Raw genomic sequence first — 21,713 nt, forward strand, 5'->3', positions numbered from 1 at the left:
CAGACAGACAGACGGACATGGCTATATCGACTCGGCTTGTCATGCTGATCAAGAATATATATACTTTGTGAGGTCTACCAAGCCTCCTTCTGTGTGTTCCATGTGCACTCGCACAAAACTAATATACCCTTGTACCCTTTGGGTACAGGGTATAAAAACAAGAGAGAACGCTACATCGAGCAAGCCCGACAGTGTAATACCCTGTACCCATGCGCCCATAGCAGCAGCAAAAAGAGGAAGAAGAAGAGCGAACTTGTTGATGCACTTTGGGGGGGTTGCACTGGGGAGAATTTGTTTTGCTAATAACTTTTCTTAGAATTGACCGAATTGAATAAAATTTCATACAACAGTAGACAATTATATATAAATTATGTGTGCAGTTTGGTTTAGGTAGCATTTGAAATGTGGACGCTATTGACGAAATTCTGTAGCGGGGGAAGGGAGGGAAAATTAAAAAAAAATAAAATAAACTCGTCCTTACTCGGACCCAGGAGAATCTGGATGCCAACTTTGGTTATTCTACCTTTTATAGTTTCTGAGATCCTCGCGTTCATCCAGACGGACAGACGGACGGACATGTCTAAATCGATTTCTCTCGTCGTGCTGATCAAGAATATATATACTTTTTGGGGTCGGAGATGCTTCCTTCTGTATGTTACATACTTTGCACAAACCTAATATACCCTTTTTACCCTACGGGTACAGGGTATAAAAATAAACTTGACCTGCCTAGGGCTTATGGGAATCTGGATACCGAGTTTGGTTATTGGTGGCCCACCCGTAGAAAACATTTTTCCATATAAAGTCGACCACACGTTCCTTATTATGACGCATTATTTCGCCTTAAAATGGATCTGAGTTGGATTTCTTGAAGTTTTTTCATTGATCATATGCATTAGTTATTTTTTAAATGCATCGTGCATTATCTAATCAAATTTGTAATTAATTTAATTTTTTTTAAAAACTAACCACCTAATCAAATGGAGCCAGCGAATGTTTAAATTATCCGATTTTGAGAATTAATTAAAGGGTGTATTATTTGCACAAATAATAAAGCCGTTTCCCCAGATACCAATAAAAAAAGGTATATTAAGTACCCGGATTGAGTCCTCAAAGTAGTCGAATTCTATGGTCGCATGGAAATAAATTTGTAACTCCTCCGTGTTTTCCTCGCATAGCGGAGCCAAAAAGAAAATCGAGCTCGATGTTGTAGTTTGTTGGTAGTACAGGAGTAACATTTTTTAGCTAAAAACTTTTCTTAGAATTGAGCGATTTGAATGACACAATATAGATGCATCATTCGTATCAATATACCCTTTTTAATCTTTGGGTTGAGTATAAAAATTGTTTCCATTCAATAGATATAGTAAATGCCCAAAAAGAGTAAAAATTAAAAAGTAAAAATTAGTCTGAATACACATAATAAAACTTTTCAAGCTGCGGTTCAAGATTCCTAAACCAATTTATCCGTCTTATCCTCAATGTTTAGCTTCACGAATTTCTTTACCTCTTGACTTAATTTAACGTTCTGTTGCTGTATTCTGAAATAACTTATAAAGGTCCCAGTACAAAGGAATCGCATTATTTATAAGTGAATGACACTTAACTCGACATCTCCCCAGGGATGTCGACGTCTGTCATGTGAAAGCATGATAAGACGCAGGGAGATACGTTTCCCTAAAATTAGTTCCCATAGTGAAGCTCAGAACGGGATTCACTCAAATTCGTCGTCGCGGGCTCAAACAACTCTTCATCAGAGCAAGGTCGAGATGGCGACAGCAAACAGTTATAGGTTCAATGCACTCAAGCGCATTGAAACTGCTCTACGCTCTCAGTTGGAAGTTGCTGCTGAGAGTAAGGAGAGCGCGCGCGCATCGTCTTGGGGCCGTGGTGTGAGGGATGATTCGAGTGAGGAGCGAGCTGCTTATTATATAACGGATACGCAGTGCTGGCACAAAGCACATTTCGTTTTGCGTGGAAAAATGTGGGCGTGGTGGCTGGCAACCTGCCCTCGCTTAAGCTTCTGCCGCTCCTGCCATTTTGGGGCTAAGCGTATTTGTTTGTTTTTATTTGTTGGGTTGGTCGCTTGGCGGCCTTGCGACGATTTGTTTTGCTGTTGACGTTGCTCTGTTTGCTGTTGCTGTTGTTGGCGATGTGGTCGTCGCCTCTGCAGCAGAAATAGCCACCAACTGCGTCATTTACCTACATGTACTATATATACATACTTATATTGGCACCTTGCAGGTCCAAACAGGTAATTACTGAAACCACTAGTGGTAATATAAATTCACTGCATTAAATTACCCAAATTTTTATCGTACGCCTTTTGTTTTTATTTTGGTCCGGATTCATTACTTATATTGGAAATTGTTTTTTGCCTTTTGATTATTATTTTAAAATACAAGTACTGTAGCCAATTGGATAAACAGCATTAATTTTGCGTCTTTTATTTTCACTTTTTTGTGTTGTATAAATGACTCACAAAATATTTAATTATTGTTATAATTTTTAGCATCAATAAAATATTTCATTTGTATTAATTAATTCAGTTTCTCTTCGCCTCATAATCTTTCAGCTTAAGAAAAATCTTCTTTAAAGTAAGCTAATTAAGAAAAGTGGATATTATCACTAACCTTAGCCAAGAAATGTAACGCGCCTTTGAGTGGGAATACATATGTTCGATAGTGCAAGAAAGCGGTAATTTACCCAGGAACTGACCTAGGACAACTGGACTTATGGGCAGTTAGTTCTGTAAATGAAATTCTATTACCAAAGCTTCAACTACAACCAGAAGTTCTTCAGGGTCTGTAAACATATACACATGCGTATATGTAAGTGTAATTTGATGCAAGCTTTCCTTTCACTGTTTGCTTATAAAGGAGCAATGCAGTTGAAAGGAGAGGGCATTTGAGCATTCACATGTGAGTAGTTCTAAATTCTTCTGTGTACCACATACATAATTGTTTGTATCTCTACCACTTTCAATGCCCATCGCTGTGGTCGTAACCACTTGGGCATTAAATAAATTATGTTCTTTGTGGACATGAACACACGACTCGCTTTCCATTGACGTTTCATTTTGTTTTTATACTATTGTCGATAACTTGTCAATGCGCTCCATTGAGTTTAATTGCCAGGCGGCCAAGCATTAGACATTGCAGATGGCTGCTATGTACAATTGTGAGAATATCCTACGCCTGTCAGTATCAGGATAACTGCCTTCACGTGTGCAATTGCTTCCGGCGTCTGGGCGCAGCAGCCGATTATCGGTTTGAACAACACAAGCCAGACTAAAATGATCACATTTTATAAATTCAAAAACCATCTTACTATTGGTAGCGCGAATATACAAGTACATATTTACCAAACTTTGTGTGCTACTCGAAGTTGAATTGAAAGCTTTAGAATAACCAAACTTGGTGTTCAGGTTTTCTTAAGCCCTAGACAAATCAAGGGTTCGTTTTTTGTTCTTTTAATAACTCTCGTAATCTTAGGGATTTTACATTTGGAAATTGCTTCCGGATAGTGCTTGCGCATCCTCATGCCCTTTTTCATCATGATATGTCAACACTATCAGCATCTTATACCCACAAATCCACAATTGCAAGAGTTTTGGAAAAACACTAGAAATAAAACATTTTTGGGTCCGCTACGCCTTCGCACTTGACTATAATACCTCATAAGGGTCATTTTTAATAGGCCGATCTCAAAGCTTATAAATAATTCCTCGGGCGTGCCATTGCTCTTGATCCATTGCTCTTTGTCCTTTTTAAGAATGACCTACCTAATAATGACCTACCTATCTTGGTGTAACATGTAACATTCGATTGCAAGCTTAATTTTAATACCCCTATTGTAAGTATGGTTCTAGAGGTTCTGGGTTTCTTAAAACGATAATCGATGGAATTTTACAAACAAGATATGTCTCGTTAGTCTCTTTATGGAATATTGCTCATTATTTATGGTCCTCCCAGTGTAAAAAATGCCAGGATATGAGGCCTTCAATGAAATCCCTATTGACGATTACCACTTTATCGTGACATTATATTTGCTTGATCTCTCTACCTTGCAAGATCGTAGAACCGGGCATGGTGTAGTTTTTATTTAGAAGCCTACTGTGACGGAAGAAATAATTTCGTTCTTCCTTCTAGACCCACAAGAAATTTCAGTCTCTACATCTGAAGCGCTATACATAAAATTTTGCACGTAACTCTCCTTTTCGTGTTCACTACTCTAATTATAAATAACTCTACCATATAATATAGGAATATCTTATTACATTTAACTAATCAACCGTAGATACACATGCACTGATGCAAAACTAATCACACGGTGTGAGTCGGGGCACAGCGGCCTTTTTCGGCGACTAAAATACTCCTTTAATATTAGTACCGTAATGCTGCATTTCTTTAATACTTGTATTAAATTCAGTTTTTTCAACGATTTTCAAATAAATAAATATGAATATACTAAATTATGTACATACATATGCACATTTCTGTGAAAGTTCGGCCAGCAGCTTTGTCGAAGGGTACTTTTTTTGTCCTGTAAAATGTGTTCCCATTGTTGTTCACTCAACAAGACGCTCAAATGAAACCAGAAAGTTGCTCAAAAATGAATAACAATAAACAAAATAATACAAAGCAGGCCTACAGAGCGTGCAGGAATGGGTAGCGTCCTTGCGATGCCTTATGGCTTGCTTCGGGCTGGAAAGGTCTGGGGGAAGCCAACGCTGCGTATGAGCGATATGCGGGCATACTATATACTGGCACTTATGACGACACAGGAACAATGCAAATACAAATATTTGAATGGCGAGCGCTAAAGGCACATATATGTATGTACATATGTACGTATTTCAAGTCGTTTGTTGATTTCGTGCATAAAAGCAACAACAACCAGACATAACAGAATAATTATGCTTTGTTCGTACTTATAAAATGATTAAAGACTTCCAGCAATTTCGTTGTGACTCGTTCATTTTTCGAATTTTGGCAAATACAATTTATGCATTAAAACCCAGAACTCTACTACTCTACTCCGCCCACCAGCTTGTCTGTCTATTAAGAAAATTCATCAAAATACGCAGAAATTTTTGCGCGCTTCGTTCACTTAATGCTTTCCATTGTAGCTGCGTACTATGTATATACTCGTATGCTTTTGAATTTTTTCGGTCTTTATGTTTAATCTGTAATTTAAACTTATTGTCTATGCTTATGCGGGTGTGTTTGTTTGTTGGTGAGTGTGTGCGAGTCTCTGTAATGTCTGTCGACGGGCAGCGAGGCATGACCATGCGAATCAAAATCCAAGAAATTAAGCAATCAACAAAAACGGCTGCTATGTACATAGATGTATATATTTGAATGAATGCCAATGTCAAATGGCGGTCAAGCGTACCTTCTCGTACTTAATTAAAACAGCGAATTAACGAGCGAGTAGAAATGCGCTCACCAGTCGGTATTGCAATGTGAAATGCTTTTAATACTTTTAACTTCAGAAAGTATAAGAGCTAGAATAACCAAACTTGGTATACAGATTCTCCTGAGCCCGAGAAAGTACGAGTTTGTTCATTTTTCCCGATTTCCTATAACTCCCGTAATTCTTGGAATTTTGAACTAAAATTTGGTAGACACATCCAGATAGTGATTATATATCCGTATAATTCATTATGATATGTTGATCAGAAAGAAAGTTATAGCCATATAACCAGGCTCAATACATATGTATGTACAAGTACACAAACACGCATAGATTCTGATGTAAATGTAAATGTATGTATGAATGTATGGAATATTTTATATTTAATTTAGTTAATTAATTAAATTAAATTAATTTATTAATTTAATTAAAATATTAATTTAATTAAATTAATTTAATTTCTTTTTTTGTGGGGTGGTACAGGGTATTTAAGAGTTGAGCCTGCTCGACTTTAGCATTCCTTTCATGTTTTATATTCATACATATATGATGAATCATATATTTTGCATACACTATACTACTATACTATACAGAAAACTGTCGATTTATATAAATGTGTATAAAAAAATGTATAAAAAAAACAAAACACTGTAATGCAATTATTTAAAAAACAGGGGAGCTTTTATGGCTGACGTAAAAAGTTAATAGAACTCGTTTAATGGCCTGTTCACATATGCAAAAAATTATGTACACACACACGTACTGTTTATCCAACCAGATACAGTACAGTGCTTTGTGCCATGGCGCATTACGCATACGCCACAGGTGCAAAATGAAATTGAAGCTCTGTTAGTTTAATTTAATTAAAACCCCATTCGGGCTTTAAAACGGGCACTAAGAATGAATGCCTAACAGCATTAACGACAAGTGCCTAAGAATATTTAGATGGAATCCCTGTAGGTCCGTTGGGATATATATGTACATACATTTTTGTGTTTGTGTGTGTGTCATTTATAAAGAAGCATGTTGCTGACCAGACCTTTGATACACGAAAGCAGAAAAGACGAAGCAGCCGAACTGCCATCGAGTCCAGGATGGGTTGAACCAGCTGCTGATGCTGAGTCTGCGCTCAAAGCTGTTGCACGTGTCGCCCAACCACCTTCAAAACCAACACTCTTCACCCCAACCCTATTATTTTGCAGATACAACAAAACATGTGACTACACCATGTGAGTGAGATTTGAGTGAAATTAGTATTATAGTAAGTTTGTGGTCGTGAGTGTTGAATGCTAACTTTCCGTTTTCGCTTTTGCTTTGCGTAATTGGCCGTCAACATTGTAATTAACTTTTGCACACACAAGTCTCTACTACCAGCTCTACATCTCTCTCTCACTCTCTCTCTCACACTTGCTCAATTTTTACAGCAATTTAGCGCTGGCTCACACAATAAGTGTTTGAGTCAGTTTGATGTGTGCCCGCTCCTCATTCGTTTCCTTTCAGCCTCAACACATTCGAAGTTGAGCCACTTTCGAGCAGCGCCTCGACTGCGGCCAGCAGCACGAGCTCCTGCACAGTCCCATCAGTTGGCAGTCAGTCAGTGTTGAACTACGCACAGCTCTGGACGTGTGTGTTTGTGTGTTTTCCTCGCAGTTTATACTTTCAACGCTGTGGTAAAACTCGGCGATATCGTTTTTGTGTTCCACAAAATTTATAAGCAGCTCATGTAGATAATAAACATAACATTCTACATTCTGTGAATCTTTACAAAATTTAAAAACATATCTACCTAGTGAACTATTTTCCTTTCGCGCGCGCTTTCAAATACATTTTGTCGAACAACTGAAAACTAAAACTGTTGTTTTGGGTTCCTCGTCGTCTGCAATCAACGTTAACTTTTTACGTAAGTCTTCCTCTAAAAACTTGGTCAATGAATAGAGAGAGCTGCGTGTGCACACCTGCTGTCTTTTATTTGTTGATTCTACAAATTTCACGTACAATTTGTTTGCATTGCGTCAAGACAATAAATTATACAAGAGGAGCCAACACATTACTGCCTTGTTGCCTGCTGGCTTGTGGGCCCATTAACAGGAGCAAGAAAATCAATAGCTCAGTTCTACTTTGCCAAGTTGTTGGCAGGATAATGTCCTGTCGCATATACTCATATACACAAGTACACACATTCTTGCACTGATACTGACACATCTGCACAGTGTCTGACTTTTTTTTGAATTGTTTTCCCTAGTTTCCCCTTCTATCCAGAAATTGAAAAAGTTTTTAGCCAAATGCAAAATGCTCTCTCGTTGCCGTGGTTATTTGTATATCTATTTCACCTATTTTGATGACGTTTGTTTATTATACCAAACCAAAAGTTCGTTAAACGCTTTCAAGGTTGCTAGAGTTGCACGTAGCAGCTTTTCTATTTTCTTAGTGGGTGCGCAAATTCAAATTCAAAATACGTATTGCGTCCTAATGATAATAGGGTGATTCGCACAAAACACAATTATCAAAACACAACTATCAATCAACAATACAACATTATCAATGCAATGCATTTGTTTGTATCGGATTGCACCAAAATATATGTAATATAGTAATTGTTCAGAGAAACACACAATTAAATGCATTTTTCAAATCCTAATTTATAAATTAGTTTACTTTTTGCAATAAAAATACAAACATTTTTCTCAAATCGCAATATGAATTGAAATTGGAAGAGACCCTCACTTTTTCCAAATAATTTTTTAGTGCATACTTATTATTTTACCAGATGGATTGCTGTACATCAGAATGCAGTGTATGCGCCAAGATCTCCGGGCGAAGGTGCTTGCTCCTTTTTTTGCTTTCCTTGCTCCGAACTTTTGGTTTGTTGTTGAAATTAAATGTCTTGCTATAGAAATCGTTTGTTTTAGCTAAATTGTAAAATATACATGTTGTCTACATTTTGTATTGTTTTTTAACATTTAACAACTACTCAGAAGAGTATGCAACGAAACACCGAAACACCACTCTTTAACGCTTCAATCACTTGAGATTTAAAATATTTTAATTCAAAACTTCCCTCAATAAACTCATAAGCAATTATTATATTTACGCAAATTTAAAATCAAGCAAATAGCTTCAAGTCGGAAGAGGAGAGGGCAGGTCAAAACCCTAATGTCTATTCGGCCAAGTTAATTGTAACCTTGAACTTTTTCCCTCTAGCTGTGTAAAACAGCACGAAAAAGCTGTTAAGAGAGCAAAAACAACAGCGCTAAATAAAGTGTGGTATAACTTTTAGCCTGCTCGCTTTATTTTTCCTGTGACACGTCCTGCGTGCTCAATCTACCAAATCTTGCTGGATTTAGCGACAAAAAACAATGAGCAATGGTCAGAGGGAAAAAACGAAGCATTTGGAAACTAGCCGAAGCATTAATCTCAACAAAGATAGCGAGAAAGCGGGTGCAATTTCGCAGGCCGCTGGCGATTTGCTTTAGCGACCGTTTAAAGGTCCTTCCAAGCTCAGTCCCTGCATTTTGTGTTTGTCAGCTTGTGCAGCCGTTTGTTGGCTAACTGCATACATACACATTTACAAAAACATCGTTAACACTTACATACATACATATGTACGTATGTAGAGAATGGCACGTGACGTGTCACGTCGGTGCTTTTTAATTAAAAGCTGTCAAAATACTTTGTGCGCGGTTCTCGCACTCTACCCGACGCACAAAACTCATTAAAGTTTATGCGTTATGCGTTCAATATTTGACAGGTCCCTTGCGACCTGCGTATCCTGTTCCCTGTTAGGAGTTACCACGTGGATGTGTGAATTTGTTGAGCCCGCCTAAGAGTAGGCTCTACTTTTCCACCGTTCGGGGGCGCCAATTCGCCAAATTGCTCATAGAAAGCTGGCACAATTTCTCAGAAAGTACATATATTTAATCATTCCCTTCTCTTTTTTAATTGCAGTACCGCTAGCTCAAGATGTCGTTACTACCCAGTAATAGTCACTCGCTCTCCGAAGAGGAAATCGATGAGTAAGTATAGGAGAAGCAGTATGAACTAAAAAGGAATGCTAGAGTCGGGCTTAAGTCTATTCTTAAGTTAATATTTTTAAAAAAATTTTAGGTATTAAATAAATTATTCAATTTTAAACAATTTTAATACATACATACAAAGGTACAGTTTGTTCTTTTCCCACAACATAAGTACATCTACATCAGAATCGTATCCATGCGTGTTTACTTGTATGTGTATATTGGCAGCAAAGCTGCCACAAGAACAACAACATCAGCTGCGGACAGAGCTTGGGCAGAAATTAGATCAATGATTATAATTTTTTCTGAATTGACCGATCATAACGAAACTGAACATACGGACACATGACCACTAACTTAATATAATTACTAAGTTTTAGTTCGAAATTCCAAGAGTTGCAGAAGTTAGAAAAATCACAAAAAAACTAACAATCTCTATCTCTCTAGGGGTTAGGGGAACCTGGACTCCAAGTTTGGTAATTTGAGATCCTTTCGCTGATACAGACGAACATACATGTTCCCGCTCACCCTATGGGTACAGGGTATAAAAGTAACTCAAAGCTGAAAGGAACATTTAAAGCCATGAGCAGACATAAAAATGGCAATGTTGGCATATAGCGCAATGAAATTGACTTTAACTTTTGTTTACTTCATTTCCTTCAATTCATTGTTAAAAAGTTTTGTCAACAACAGCAATATCAACCGAATGGGAAGAGCAAGCGACGTAACAAATTTGCACTTTGAACTTTGCAGCTGCCAGTCTTAATAGCATCGACCACCAGTTAGTTTGTAAAACAGCATTTTAACGTTGGTTGTTGTTCTTCAAATTGACGGTTCAATGCCAAAACTATTGACAGGTATATTTTCTATGGCCGAAGGAACTTTCTAACTTAAAAATGTTAATTGGATATCAGAATATCCAACTAGTATCCAATGGCAGAAATTACTTCATTGTGCAATTAAACAGTAATAACTAGTTAAAGAATTAGTTTTTTATGTTTCGATCTTAAGACTTAGATGTTCTTTTTTTTCATTTTGTTCTATTTAAACGCTGGCATAATGCCAGACTTTGGAAAGACTTTATTTATTTTATTTCTATAAATAGATATTTAGTATAAAAGGTAAATTTATTTATGGCTTTGTTGATATGCTTATATGTTCAATTTTGACGTGTATTAAACAATAATTCAGAAAATCTTAGAACAAATCAAAATTTGTATCGAAATAAAAATATAATTGAAATTAACAAAGCAATAACATTTACCAGCAGATTCTATAGATGTTGGTGATAGGTTCAAATCATCTTCAATCTGTTATCGAATTAATTGATTGCACTAATCATTAAATAAAATTTAATAAATTCTGTTTGTTATCTTGTTTCCTTTCGATACGCCCATGGTTCTGTACTGCGATCACAAGTAATTGCGAGAAAAGTTTCAAAAACAATTAGCTGTTAAGTGAAAATAGAACATTACTTCAATAAATTATAGAATATGTACTTATATAGGTCACATTTGAATAAAGTGTTAATATTATTAAACAGAAACACAAAGCAATTCGAAGAGATTTAAAAGATTATTCATGGACTAGTAGTGTCTTTACAAAACTAAATCCTATGGATCGCAGTTGTAGGCTCCTGTAATTAGATGTAGTCCCATTTTGTTTGTTTGTGGAAATAGTTGCGTTTAGGTTAATTCTTAGGGTTTCATAAACCCTGTACTTTGTAATTATATCTAGCAACTATAGTCTCGAGATCTATTTGATTATATGAACGAAGTCTTGTAAAGTCTCCTATAGGGGGGAGTACAAACATAAGGAATTTGTCTGCAAAATTTGGTGTTTCTAGCTGTGTCTGTGAGAATTAAGTTTTCATCAAGAATATATATATATTGTGGGGTCTGCCACGCCTCCTTCTACTTGTTACATTTTTCACCTACCGCAAGCCTAATACTATGTACATTTCATATACAGAGTATAATAAATGAAAGTCTCTCTGCATGTTTATTTGTCCCTTATATGGGACTCTATAAGAGATGAAAAAAGTGTTAAATCAAAGATTATTTGAAACAACAAAACTCTGAAATAGCAGTCCAACATCTCTATGACAACTACCGAAAAAACACATCACGACTTGAGGGTTTAAATGACAATTAACGTTGTGATGTGATTAAACTTTTTAATGCCATTTAAAAGTTAAGTTTGCAAGTAATATACATAGCTATACACAGTGGACACAGGATGAAATAAATACAGAGATTTTCCTGGTCTAGTACGATAGAACGAATACGAACGAATGAAATGTAAATCCATCCCAGAGATGTAAAATGTATATACAAATAAGAAGAGTTTGCCCTCAAGAAGCGCAGTGAACTAAGTTCAAATCAAATTAAATCAAAATAAAGTGAGCAAATACAAGTATTCTATTCCAAAAGCTACACTAATAAGCTTTCATTGACATAAAACTGTACTCTGAAAAGCTATTAAATGGGCTTGTCAAACTTGTTGGAGCTTGAGGCAGCTGTTGCTATTATAGGGGCGTCTAAAAAGTATGCTACACAATTAAATGCTCTTGGCCCACATTAGGGCGCGTAGGCGAAGGTCGTGGCTAGCACTAGGGAAGCAGTCGTTGTATGTTATCTCTTAGACTACGAAGCAGTAGGCTGTTGTTGTTGACCTCTGCGCCTGAATATTGAGAACCCTTTGGGAGGCATTGGGAAGACGCCAATTCGGCGGTTGGCCAAACAAAATGTTCAAAATTTTATCGGTCATGCGTGAGTAATGCAATGTTTGGTGACATTTCCCTTTTTGGCGCACTGCTCACTGATTTTTCCAATGTCTGCCAACGTCAATATACATAGACGCTGAGCCAGAGATTTGTCAACGCATTTAAAATTAATTGCATTTTTATTCCTACGCACTGTAAGGAAAATTGCTTGCTCTTAAATATTTTACAGAATGATTTGCATTTTCCGCAATTATATTTTCTCTTTGGCATAAGCTCATGCCACAATCGAAGCCTGTAATGACCTTCAAACGGCAACTGCGTTAGTGTGCGTGGGCGTTTGCCTTTTTTAATTATTCTGAAGATGCTCCTCCTGACTGCAGCAGGAGAAGCAACAATATGGACTACATCTTGGGAAAACGTTCATAGTCTTCTGGACAAATTCAATAAACGTGGCTTTTATGTCGCACTTGCCACAGTTGTAAGGAATGCAATTAAATACCCGCACACTTCAAAGGCACTTTCCATATAACTTTTTTATAGGTCTCTTCCAGGTCCCGAGCACTATCGTCGGAATTGCGTAAGTCGTATGCCGCCAAACACCTGACGTTACGTAAACAATCACCATCCAGACATTGCCATTAAATCGTGCGAAGTTATAATGAACGAATTGCAAGTTTTTACGTCAGGCTATATTAAATTATATATACGTCTAGAATACACACACATTGCACTTAGAAAATAGCATATTAAGTATAATAAAGCTGTATGTACAATTTTGAAATGTTATTATCTGTGGGTCTCTGGTTTCAAAAGTTGGAAGTGATTTGCTATGCAAACATTACTGCCCCTTAATAAAATAAATACGAGTATGTTTTCTCTTAGAGCTGTTAAGTCCCCGCAAAGCGCATTATATTTGCATTGACCAATTACGTAGAAGTTGAGGAATTATAAGGCTGATTAAGACTATCAGTGTCAGGTGCACTTGCATAACAGCCAGCCCAGACCATGCAAGTCAAGGACAGCCAGCAATTAGTGTATTGCCAAAGAATTGCGCAGCACTCAGGTATGCGCTCGGTATTACCGACTGAAGGGTTTGAGTTGCCGGATGACATACGACAAGTGTCAACAATTAAACAAAAGTGGTAGACAAACGGCTTTGATGACCCGACGAGAGTCGGTGCAGAGCAAATGTAAAGGGTTAAGCTGGGGCGCCAAGGTCTTGTAATCCAATCTCAATTGCAAGAAAGTGCTGTTGAAATCGGGAGCTCTACTATCGCATTGTTTTACACTTTTCACTCCTCACTGCACAACGAAACAAAATATAGATAAATAATTTCACCCGATGACTCAGCCATTAATAAAATTAAAAGCATATGCCGACATCGGATACAGTGAAAATCAATATTTTCCCAGTTAATAGAGCCCGTAACAACAGTTCGTCTATACATACATATTTACTCCATACTATACACATATCGTACGAGTGGTTTGTTTACGTAAAACCAGTTAAAAAGCTATTTACTATTCGCGCCGCCAGCCCAATCAATGGGCCAGCTGTCAGTTGTCCATTTCCAGCCACTACTTGCTCGCAATTGGCCGCATTTCTTACTTAACTTTATACCGTTACTCTCTCTTTTGTTTTCTCACGTGTATTACTCAACCTTCAATTCTCATTGACAACCAACCGTTCACGTTTCAAATCGGAATCAGAGTCGGACTCACACTTACACCGTTCGAAGACAGAGTTGCCGGCTCTGGTTAACAGGCGAGCCCCCATTTTATAATTGCCTAGCAATTTCTTGTTTTGCTCTTTTCTGGTATTTCGCCAAATCAATTTCTGCTACTGCTGACGTTTCTGTGTTATCTGCATTTTGTTTTCTGTGCTTATTCGTATCTGCACAATCCGCTCACGCAAACACAAACACAAAAATGTGCGACTTTTACGATTTCGACGAAAAAAAGCTGAAAATGTATCTAACAAATGACGATGGTGGTGACGGTGACGATGATGTCGAAACACATTAAATGAATGCTTTCAAAATTCTCTAGTTTGATGAAATGAGCATTTGGGCTGCTCTGACAATAATGGGTGTGTGTGTCTACCACCTTTATTGTTCACCTCCCAAATCGTACAAGGTGTCTACCACTCCACTAGAAGAAATCACATTTATGCCACTACAATTTTTAGAGGATGTAATTGCCAAATTGGTCAAGAACTCGAATAATTACAAGAGCTTTAAATAAAACTAATGGCATTCGAAAATAACCCAATCTCTCTTTAGGAAAATATGTGATTTCAAATTTTGTTAGTACAAACAGACTTGGCTATATCACGCCTGCTTGTCCATATGTTACAAACATTCGCTCTAAATTAGCATACTCCTATCCATTAGCGTTACAGCGTATTCTATGCATATGTTTAGGACTACTCTACATTATGGCGTTGGTACCGATTGTGAGTCACAGTTGGGTATATTGTGAGCTAATGTCCAAGTACTAAAGACATTTTATAGCTGATACTTTTTGGAGCGAATATCGTACTTGTATAACCATTTATCCGTTCGGTCGTAAGAATACAATAAACGTCATCAAAGCGTTTTTCAATTAACGTTTTATCTGTCTGTTTGTCCGTCTGTCCATCCGTATGAACACCTGGATCTTGGAGACTATAAGAGCTATATTTAGCAAATACCTTCAGTTACGTGTCTGTATGATTCATTACGATGGTCAATTTTGATTAAATGTAATATTTTCCACTTGCTTAATTTCAGACATGTTGCATTGAGGTATAAAAACAAACCATAAAGCGCTTGATCTCTGTCGTGAGCTTTACTTAAATGTTCTAAATATTTTAGACTTTCCAGTTTTAGAATAAAAATCCATTTTAATCTTCAGAATTTGGAATTGTACAGATCTTTGTATATTTTATGGTGAGGTGATTAAATAAGAAATAAACGATTCTCACCAATCAACGTAAATGTTTTAATCAAATAATCAAATATGCAAACTTAATTCTTAATTCCGATTAGAAAATCGTAGAACTTGTTTTAATTTAAATCGTTGCAAACTGTTTCGCGTTAAATACCAAAGTTGCGTCACATACCGCAATAATACCGGTTTGTGTATCGAAATCAAGTAACATTTCTGAACTCTTCACAATATGTACATGTGTACATACGCCAATAAGAGTGCGGCGTAGAACAAACAAACCACCACTGGTTACTTGAGGAGAATCGATTTCAAATTTTATAGGGATGTACCTTGTATGTTTATAAGCATGTTCTCGCTGGGCACCCTGTTTGTTATGCATGTTGCATTCTGTGGCAGCAATCAAAGGCGACTGCAATGCATATACAATAACAGTAAAGTACAATTACGCAAAAATGTTATGCGGGATCAAGTGTTAACTAAAATAAATTGCACGTATTGTGCGCATCCGAAGAAAGCATTGAAAACGACAGCAATTCTAATCAACTAATATTAAAGGTCATTAACATTCGTCCGTATCTCAACCTTGAAGGCATTCATACAATACATGTACATACATATATTACATTTTCGTTTAAACATTTCATGTTACGGTTTACTTACGACCAATTTAGTTTGAACTTCCATTTATTTTGTTATCAAACCATTAAAATAAAACATGTTAAATCAACTCCCAAAATGTACAAACACTACCAGACAGAGCAACAGTAACAGCTGTTAACAACGCCTGTTAACGCTCTGTTACGCTCACAACTCAGGCTTACGGCAGTGAGCCACTAGCGCACACTGCTTTTTTTGTGTTTGTTTGTGTTTCTGTGCTGGCGGCCTATTATATAAGAGCGGCAAACGCTAGCACACTTTTTTAGTTTCGCGTGAAGCGTTGAAGTGTACGATTGGTTTACCGGGTTGTGCCAACGCACAAGTAGGCTTTTAAATAAACTGTTACACAAACTTACCTCGGAGGACATTGTGACATTATGGCACCCACTATTACTGATAAGGACTTCAAAGTGCACCACGATCGGAACCAAGTGACACCATTCAAGGACGACGAGGAGGAAGACGCCTATACGCGCTACGTAACGCGGTGAGGATGCAATGCCCTAAGAAACCGGTCGCAGGCGTAGATCTATGTGTAGTCAGCTGCGTGTTTAGGGGTTGCTCAGCGGTTTCCCTACATAAATGCATATGCAATTTTGGCGCCAAAATGCTGACAGTGTTTTAGAATTTGTTTCCACAAGCCAAGGAAAATTATTTGCCATTGAATACCTTCCACGAGTAATCCGCATCGTCTAACCTAACATGCTAGTAAGAAGTTTAGGGAAGTCAGTGATTTCAAAAGTAATGAGCTTTACGAATATTTGTGGCGATGTATAACGGTAGTGACAGCTGAGCAGATCAATAAAAATACTATTTCGAAATACAGATGAAAGCGCAAATTTTAAGAGAGTGCAAGGCTGTAGATGCTTTATTCAGCTATCGGCAATATCTGAAATGATTTCCGACTAGAATAATCAGTTATGTAGCATTACTAAGGCAGCTTATATGCAAATATTTGTGAGCAAAGATATACTCACGCAAATATATGTACGTACATGTATACATATATGAGTATGTAAAGATTGGCAAGGATGTGTGGGAGTGTCTCTGAATGGAGGTGTGTCGGAATCGCTGCACTTGTACTAACAAATCGGCCTGCCCATAAATTTGATATTCGTGCTTTAATTGTTTGCGTTTATTCCTCACAATCACCATAGCAATACCGATATCATATATTATGCCCACTTTCTCTTGCCAGAATTTCAGAAATCAAATGATTCAGTTTATGTTTTTTCTGCCAGCAACTCACCTTATAAACACATGTTTTTAGAAATTCGAGGGGGGATTAAAAGACAAAAAGTAATCAATATCAAAGTCAAACTTGATTGCTCAAGGTCAATGCTAAGACAACAAGTAAATATGTGTGTACATGCCTTTTAGATTAATTTCTGTTTGTTTTGCTATATTCGCTCCTCCACTTCTGCTTGTTCCCCTTATTAATCATTTCTTGATAACGCTAAACATTCACTCGTAATTTTGTTCAAACATTTTCAATAAGAATGCGTGTGTAAACGTGAGTGGTCGTGATTTCTTGAACGTAACAACAAATCGTGATCGTGAACCTTCGTTACTTTCAATTCTAATGTGACTTTTTATTGCTCACACAATAAAATTAATTGTTATGCAGTGTATAGATAATATACTACAGGAGGTATTTTACCGACTCCAGTCCACGGCAGCAGCTGCAATCCTTGGTTAGTGGCATCCCATCCTTCTCCGCTGAACGACATTCCTTCGACCACATTGTCCAAGAGGTCTGCCCAGTAAGCGCGGATTATGTGGGTCGACTTAAAAATCATCTCATCAATTGCAATGACCAATGCTGGGTCGCAGGTCCTTTTGGTACTTGGGCACACTACTTCACATCACTTCACTATGAATCCACTTATATGTACATATGTATGTGTATATGTATACCCATATGAATGTACGTATATAAGGTCCATATATGTATGTACATACATATGTATATAGTCAGAAAATTGAGACCGCATTGGGGGCTTCTGATGGACGTAAATAGAATGAATACACTCTCTCACATTTAACTTAAGTTTCGTGAAGCCGCCAATTATATTTAATTGGTGCTCTGTGTTTGAATATTTGCCCATTATTTGTTATTTATTTAATATTTTTATTTATTTTACCTAAAATGCTGATACAATTTGGCTCCACTTCTAGTCTGCTTAATGTTTGACTACATTTAAATTATATTAATGATAAATAATTCCGCTGGTCTTCAGACTTATTTAAATATTACCATGCAAAATTAAACAAGACAAATGTGAAGATTAAGTTGATAGATACAAAATATTTCGGTTTTTTGCAATATATTTTTACAATTTGAACTATTTCAGTTACTCAGATGGAACCGTTAAATTGCGCAACCCTAACATCGAGCTAATGGATCAGGATATCTTGTATCACTTGGCTTTGGGAAACGAGAGCCATGATTTGAAAGAAATGTTCGGCGACATTAAGGTGAGTAAGTTGTAAAAAAAGTCGTGTGTCCTTGTTGTATTTATTCTTCAAGAATCAAATGTTTGACAACCCTACCCCACAAGTACTCTTCAATGCGTAATACGTTATAGAACACTGCTGCTACATATATGCGAATCGAGGCAGCTGACGAGCAAGAGGATTGTGTTTTCCTTTTGTGTGTTGTTTTGATCGCTGATAAGAATGAAAAAAACAAAAATAGCTTGATTTTTGCGATGTTTTTGAATTTTACATAACAAATAGTAAGGTAATAAATACATACATACATATATGCGATGTTAGCTGCTTATGTTTGTATCTTAGATTGAAAGATGTATACATACAAACATTTAAGAGCTGATGTAAATATGGTGTTGTTTACCTACATAGTGAGTGTAAATAAAATTGTTTGATTGTTAGAGCCAGTTTCCAATTTCAACTCATCGTTTTACAAATTTTCAAATAAAATATTCAATACTTATTTTAGTTTGTGAATCGTTGAGACCATACCCAACTATTTAGGAAGATAAAACCGCTTAAAGTTGTTATACAAAGAAGCGTTTTCAATCATATCGTTTCTATGGTGGCTCAAATAGTTTCTTCAATACTGTCTGGACACATCTGCGTGAAAGAATAATAATAACACATACTAACATGGGGTTCACCTACTTCGTTCTGGGAGTTTCAATATTTCAGAGTGAAAATAATATAACCTTTTAGTTTTCAGGAACGTTTTAAAAAACTATTAAGTACTAACTATAAAATAATCACATACAAGAATGTATAGTCAACTGATAAATGGAATGTAGCTTGAAGGCGAATCGCAATAATTTGTAACCGTCAGATATTGACGACTTATTCTCTATATGGCATCTGCCATATGGTCGTCTGGCCATTTGGGTCCTTAAGATGAGTTAAGATCAATAAATCAGGAAAATCAATTTTTAGTTAGCTTATTGAAACTTTGGTGATAAACCTTGACTTAAAATGATTTCTTGTTTACTTTTACATATTTTTCGACTCACCAGTTCGTTTGCATGGGCGGGACACCAAAGCGCATGGATAACTTTGCACACTTCATAATGAACGAAATCGGCTACAAGCTGCCAGCGGGAATGCAATTGCAGGACATCAGTGCCTACTCGTACCGCTACTCGATGTACAAAGTTGGCCCTGTGCTTTGCGTGAGTCACGGCATGGGAACGCCTTCGGTGAGCATATTGATGCACGAGATGATCAAGCTTATGTACCACGCCAAGTGCCGGGATCCAATCTTCATACGCATTGGCACTTGCGGCGGTATAGGAATCGAGGGTGGCACGGTCATCATAACGGACGACGCTCTGGACGGCCAGCTGCGGAACTCACATGAATTCGTAAGTAGGTCGAACAGCTTTTTAAATATTTCCTACAAACACTGATTTTTTCCAGACGATTCTTGGCGAGACGGTGCACCGCCCGGCCAAGCTGGACAAAAAGCTGGCACGTGAGCTGAAGTCGTTGGCTAGTGCTGATGATCCTTACGACACCATAATTGGTAAAACCCTCTGCACGAACGACTTCTACGAGGGCCAGGGTCGTCTGGATGGTGCTTTTTGTGAGTTTAGCGAGAACGAAAAAATGGCATATCTGGAGAAGCTGCGCGAGCACGGAGTCGTCAACATCGAGATGGAAAGCACTATTTTCGCGGCGCTTACACATCATGCGGGAATCAAGGCGGCCGTCGTGTGCGTCGCGATTCTGAACCGTCTTAACGGCGACCAGGTGAACGCACCTAAAGAGGTGATGCACGAGTGGCAACAACGCCCCCAGATCCTCGTCTCACGCTATATACGCAAGGTTCTTGCACAAAACGGACAGCTGAAGTCTCTTTTGGGGCATCAGGGCTCGATCAAATCGCCCCGACGGTTCACGTTCGTACAACAGGAATCTCAGGCACATGACTAGATCGGCAAGGGTGGGTTGCGCGGGTGGATTGTGTCTGGGCGGGCTATATTTTTGATATTCCATCACTTCAAAGCCAACTGCATATATGGTATAGTGTCTATGATGTTTTATAATCAGGGAATCAATCCGAATCTCAATTCGGCTAAATTTCCGGTTCTGGTACGCAGTGACACTTATGTTTCGTTCTGTCTTGGATCTTTTTTTTCTGAGTTCCGTTTTGGTACATTGGTATTTCAGTCGGTATACAATAGCCCTTTTGTAAAACTGGGCGGGATAATAGTTGGGAAAAACAACTGAAAATATCTGTTCAATTTACAAGATACTTCTTGTTCCGATAGTTGCCAGCCTAATGACATAGTATTCCGAATCGTCTAAAATTAAATTTCTACCCGATAAATTAAAGGATGCGACCATAGAAGAACCAAAATTGTACGGAATGATAGTTTCAGTTTTGATACGACTTTGTAGTTTCATGAATGTTGGTTAACAATAAACAGCTCTTAAAAATGTATAGTATTGGGTTTAGTTATCTGTTAGGGTTACATAAAAAGTTTGGGTTCCGTTTGATTCCCTGGTTATAGTGATATGTGTATAATAAATACTTGATCCTGACCTCAAGTCACATTCTGCGTTAAAGTATCCAGGTTTTATAATCGTAGTGACCTTAGTTATTAATTGAAAATTTCTAAGCTTGTTATGTCTTTTTTAGATCAATTTTGCTATGCAAACAAACTCCCTCACTAGCTAATTTAAAATTATTTTTATTTAGATACTTAAGTATGCTTTAAATGATATCGAAAACATTCCAATAACATATACAAATTGAAAATGAACGCATTGTGTTTCAATCGAAAACGTGATCCTCTATGGCATTGCAATTAAAAATAGTAAAAACAAAAACATTTTTTACAATTAACTAATTAAAGTTGTTGATCGCATTGGCATGACTAAAAATAGTTAAAAACAAATCGAACAAGAAAGTAAAGACGTTGTTAATTATTGTTATTTTGCCAAGGCACTCCAATAAGATAATTGAAAATGTTTCATATATACTATATATATGTATATGTATGTATTTATTGTAATTGTAATTCTTAAACATTTGTTAAACCTAATTGTTAAACTGTGCCGTTTTTATTAATGTTGCTAAATAGGAAAAAGCACACACAACCTAAACCAAAAACCCACAATTTATCATATTAGATTCAATATACTAAATTATATGTATGTACGTATGAAAATATGAAACAATTCTAAACTTAAAAAAATAAATAAATTGAAATACAAGTTATATTGTAATTAAACAACTTTATGACGAATATATGAAGAAACAAAAACAGTCTCTCGAACTCAACAAATTAGAAATAAATTGTTCATCAAAATATTTCTATGAGATCGATAGATTCTACTTAGTCTACCCAATAAAACTATAAAATAAAGCTAATAACTAATATCTTTAGTTCACCAATTTGAAGATGTGTAACCCACACTTTTGCCATTTAAAATGTGCAAAATAATTTGTGTAAGAGAATCTCCAACGAAGTTCC

The 21,713-nt window shown here is 36.9% G+C and overlaps 1 protein-coding gene across 2 annotated transcripts; it reads left to right on the forward strand.

Moving 5' to 3' along the window:
• The first annotated feature begins 7,189 nt into the window (after positions 1-7,189).
• Positions 7,190-21,457, forward strand: LOC115625106 (uridine phosphorylase 1). Of its 2 annotated transcripts, XM_030520010.1 has the most exons (5): positions 7,190-7,318; positions 9,364-9,431; positions 18,099-18,222; positions 19,248-19,595; positions 19,651-21,457. In XM_030520010.1, the coding sequence occupies exons 2-5, from the start codon at positions 9,379-9,381 to the stop codon at positions 20,164-20,166; spliced, it is 1,041 nt and encodes a 346-aa protein (XP_030375870.1). In that variant the 5' UTR covers positions 7,190-7,318; positions 9,364-9,378; the 3' UTR covers positions 20,167-21,457. The 2 variants fall into 2 exon arrangements, with proteins under 2 accessions (XP_030375870.1, XP_030375869.1); XM_030520009.1 differs by lacking the exons at positions 7,190-7,318; positions 9,364-9,431 and adding an exon at positions 16,030-16,231.
• Positions 21,458-21,713: the final 256 nt, after the last annotated feature.

Source organism: Scaptodrosophila lebanonensis, unplaced genomic scaffold (genome assembly GCF_003285725.1).
Source record: "Scaptodrosophila lebanonensis strain 11010-0011.00,11010-0021.00 unplaced genomic scaffold, SlebRS2 tig00000072-arrow-pilon, whole genome shotgun sequence".
Lineage (NCBI taxonomy): Eukaryota > Metazoa > Arthropoda > Insecta > Diptera > Drosophilidae > Scaptodrosophila > Scaptodrosophila lebanonensis.

Excerpts from the sequence above, each read along its gene's own strand:
- LOC115625106 (XM_030520009.1), top strand. The coding sequence starts at position 16,122 with ATGGCACCCACTATTACTGATAAGGACTTCAAAGTGCACCACGATCGG. Across the intron at positions 16,232-18,098 it reads TATACGCGCTACGTAACGCG|TTACTCAGATGGAACCGTTA; the intron begins GTGAGGATGCAA and ends GAACTATTTCAG. Across the intron at positions 18,223-19,247 it reads AAATGTTCGGCGACATTAAG|TTCGTTTGCATGGGCGGGAC; the intron begins GTGAGTAAGTTG and ends TCGACTCACCAG.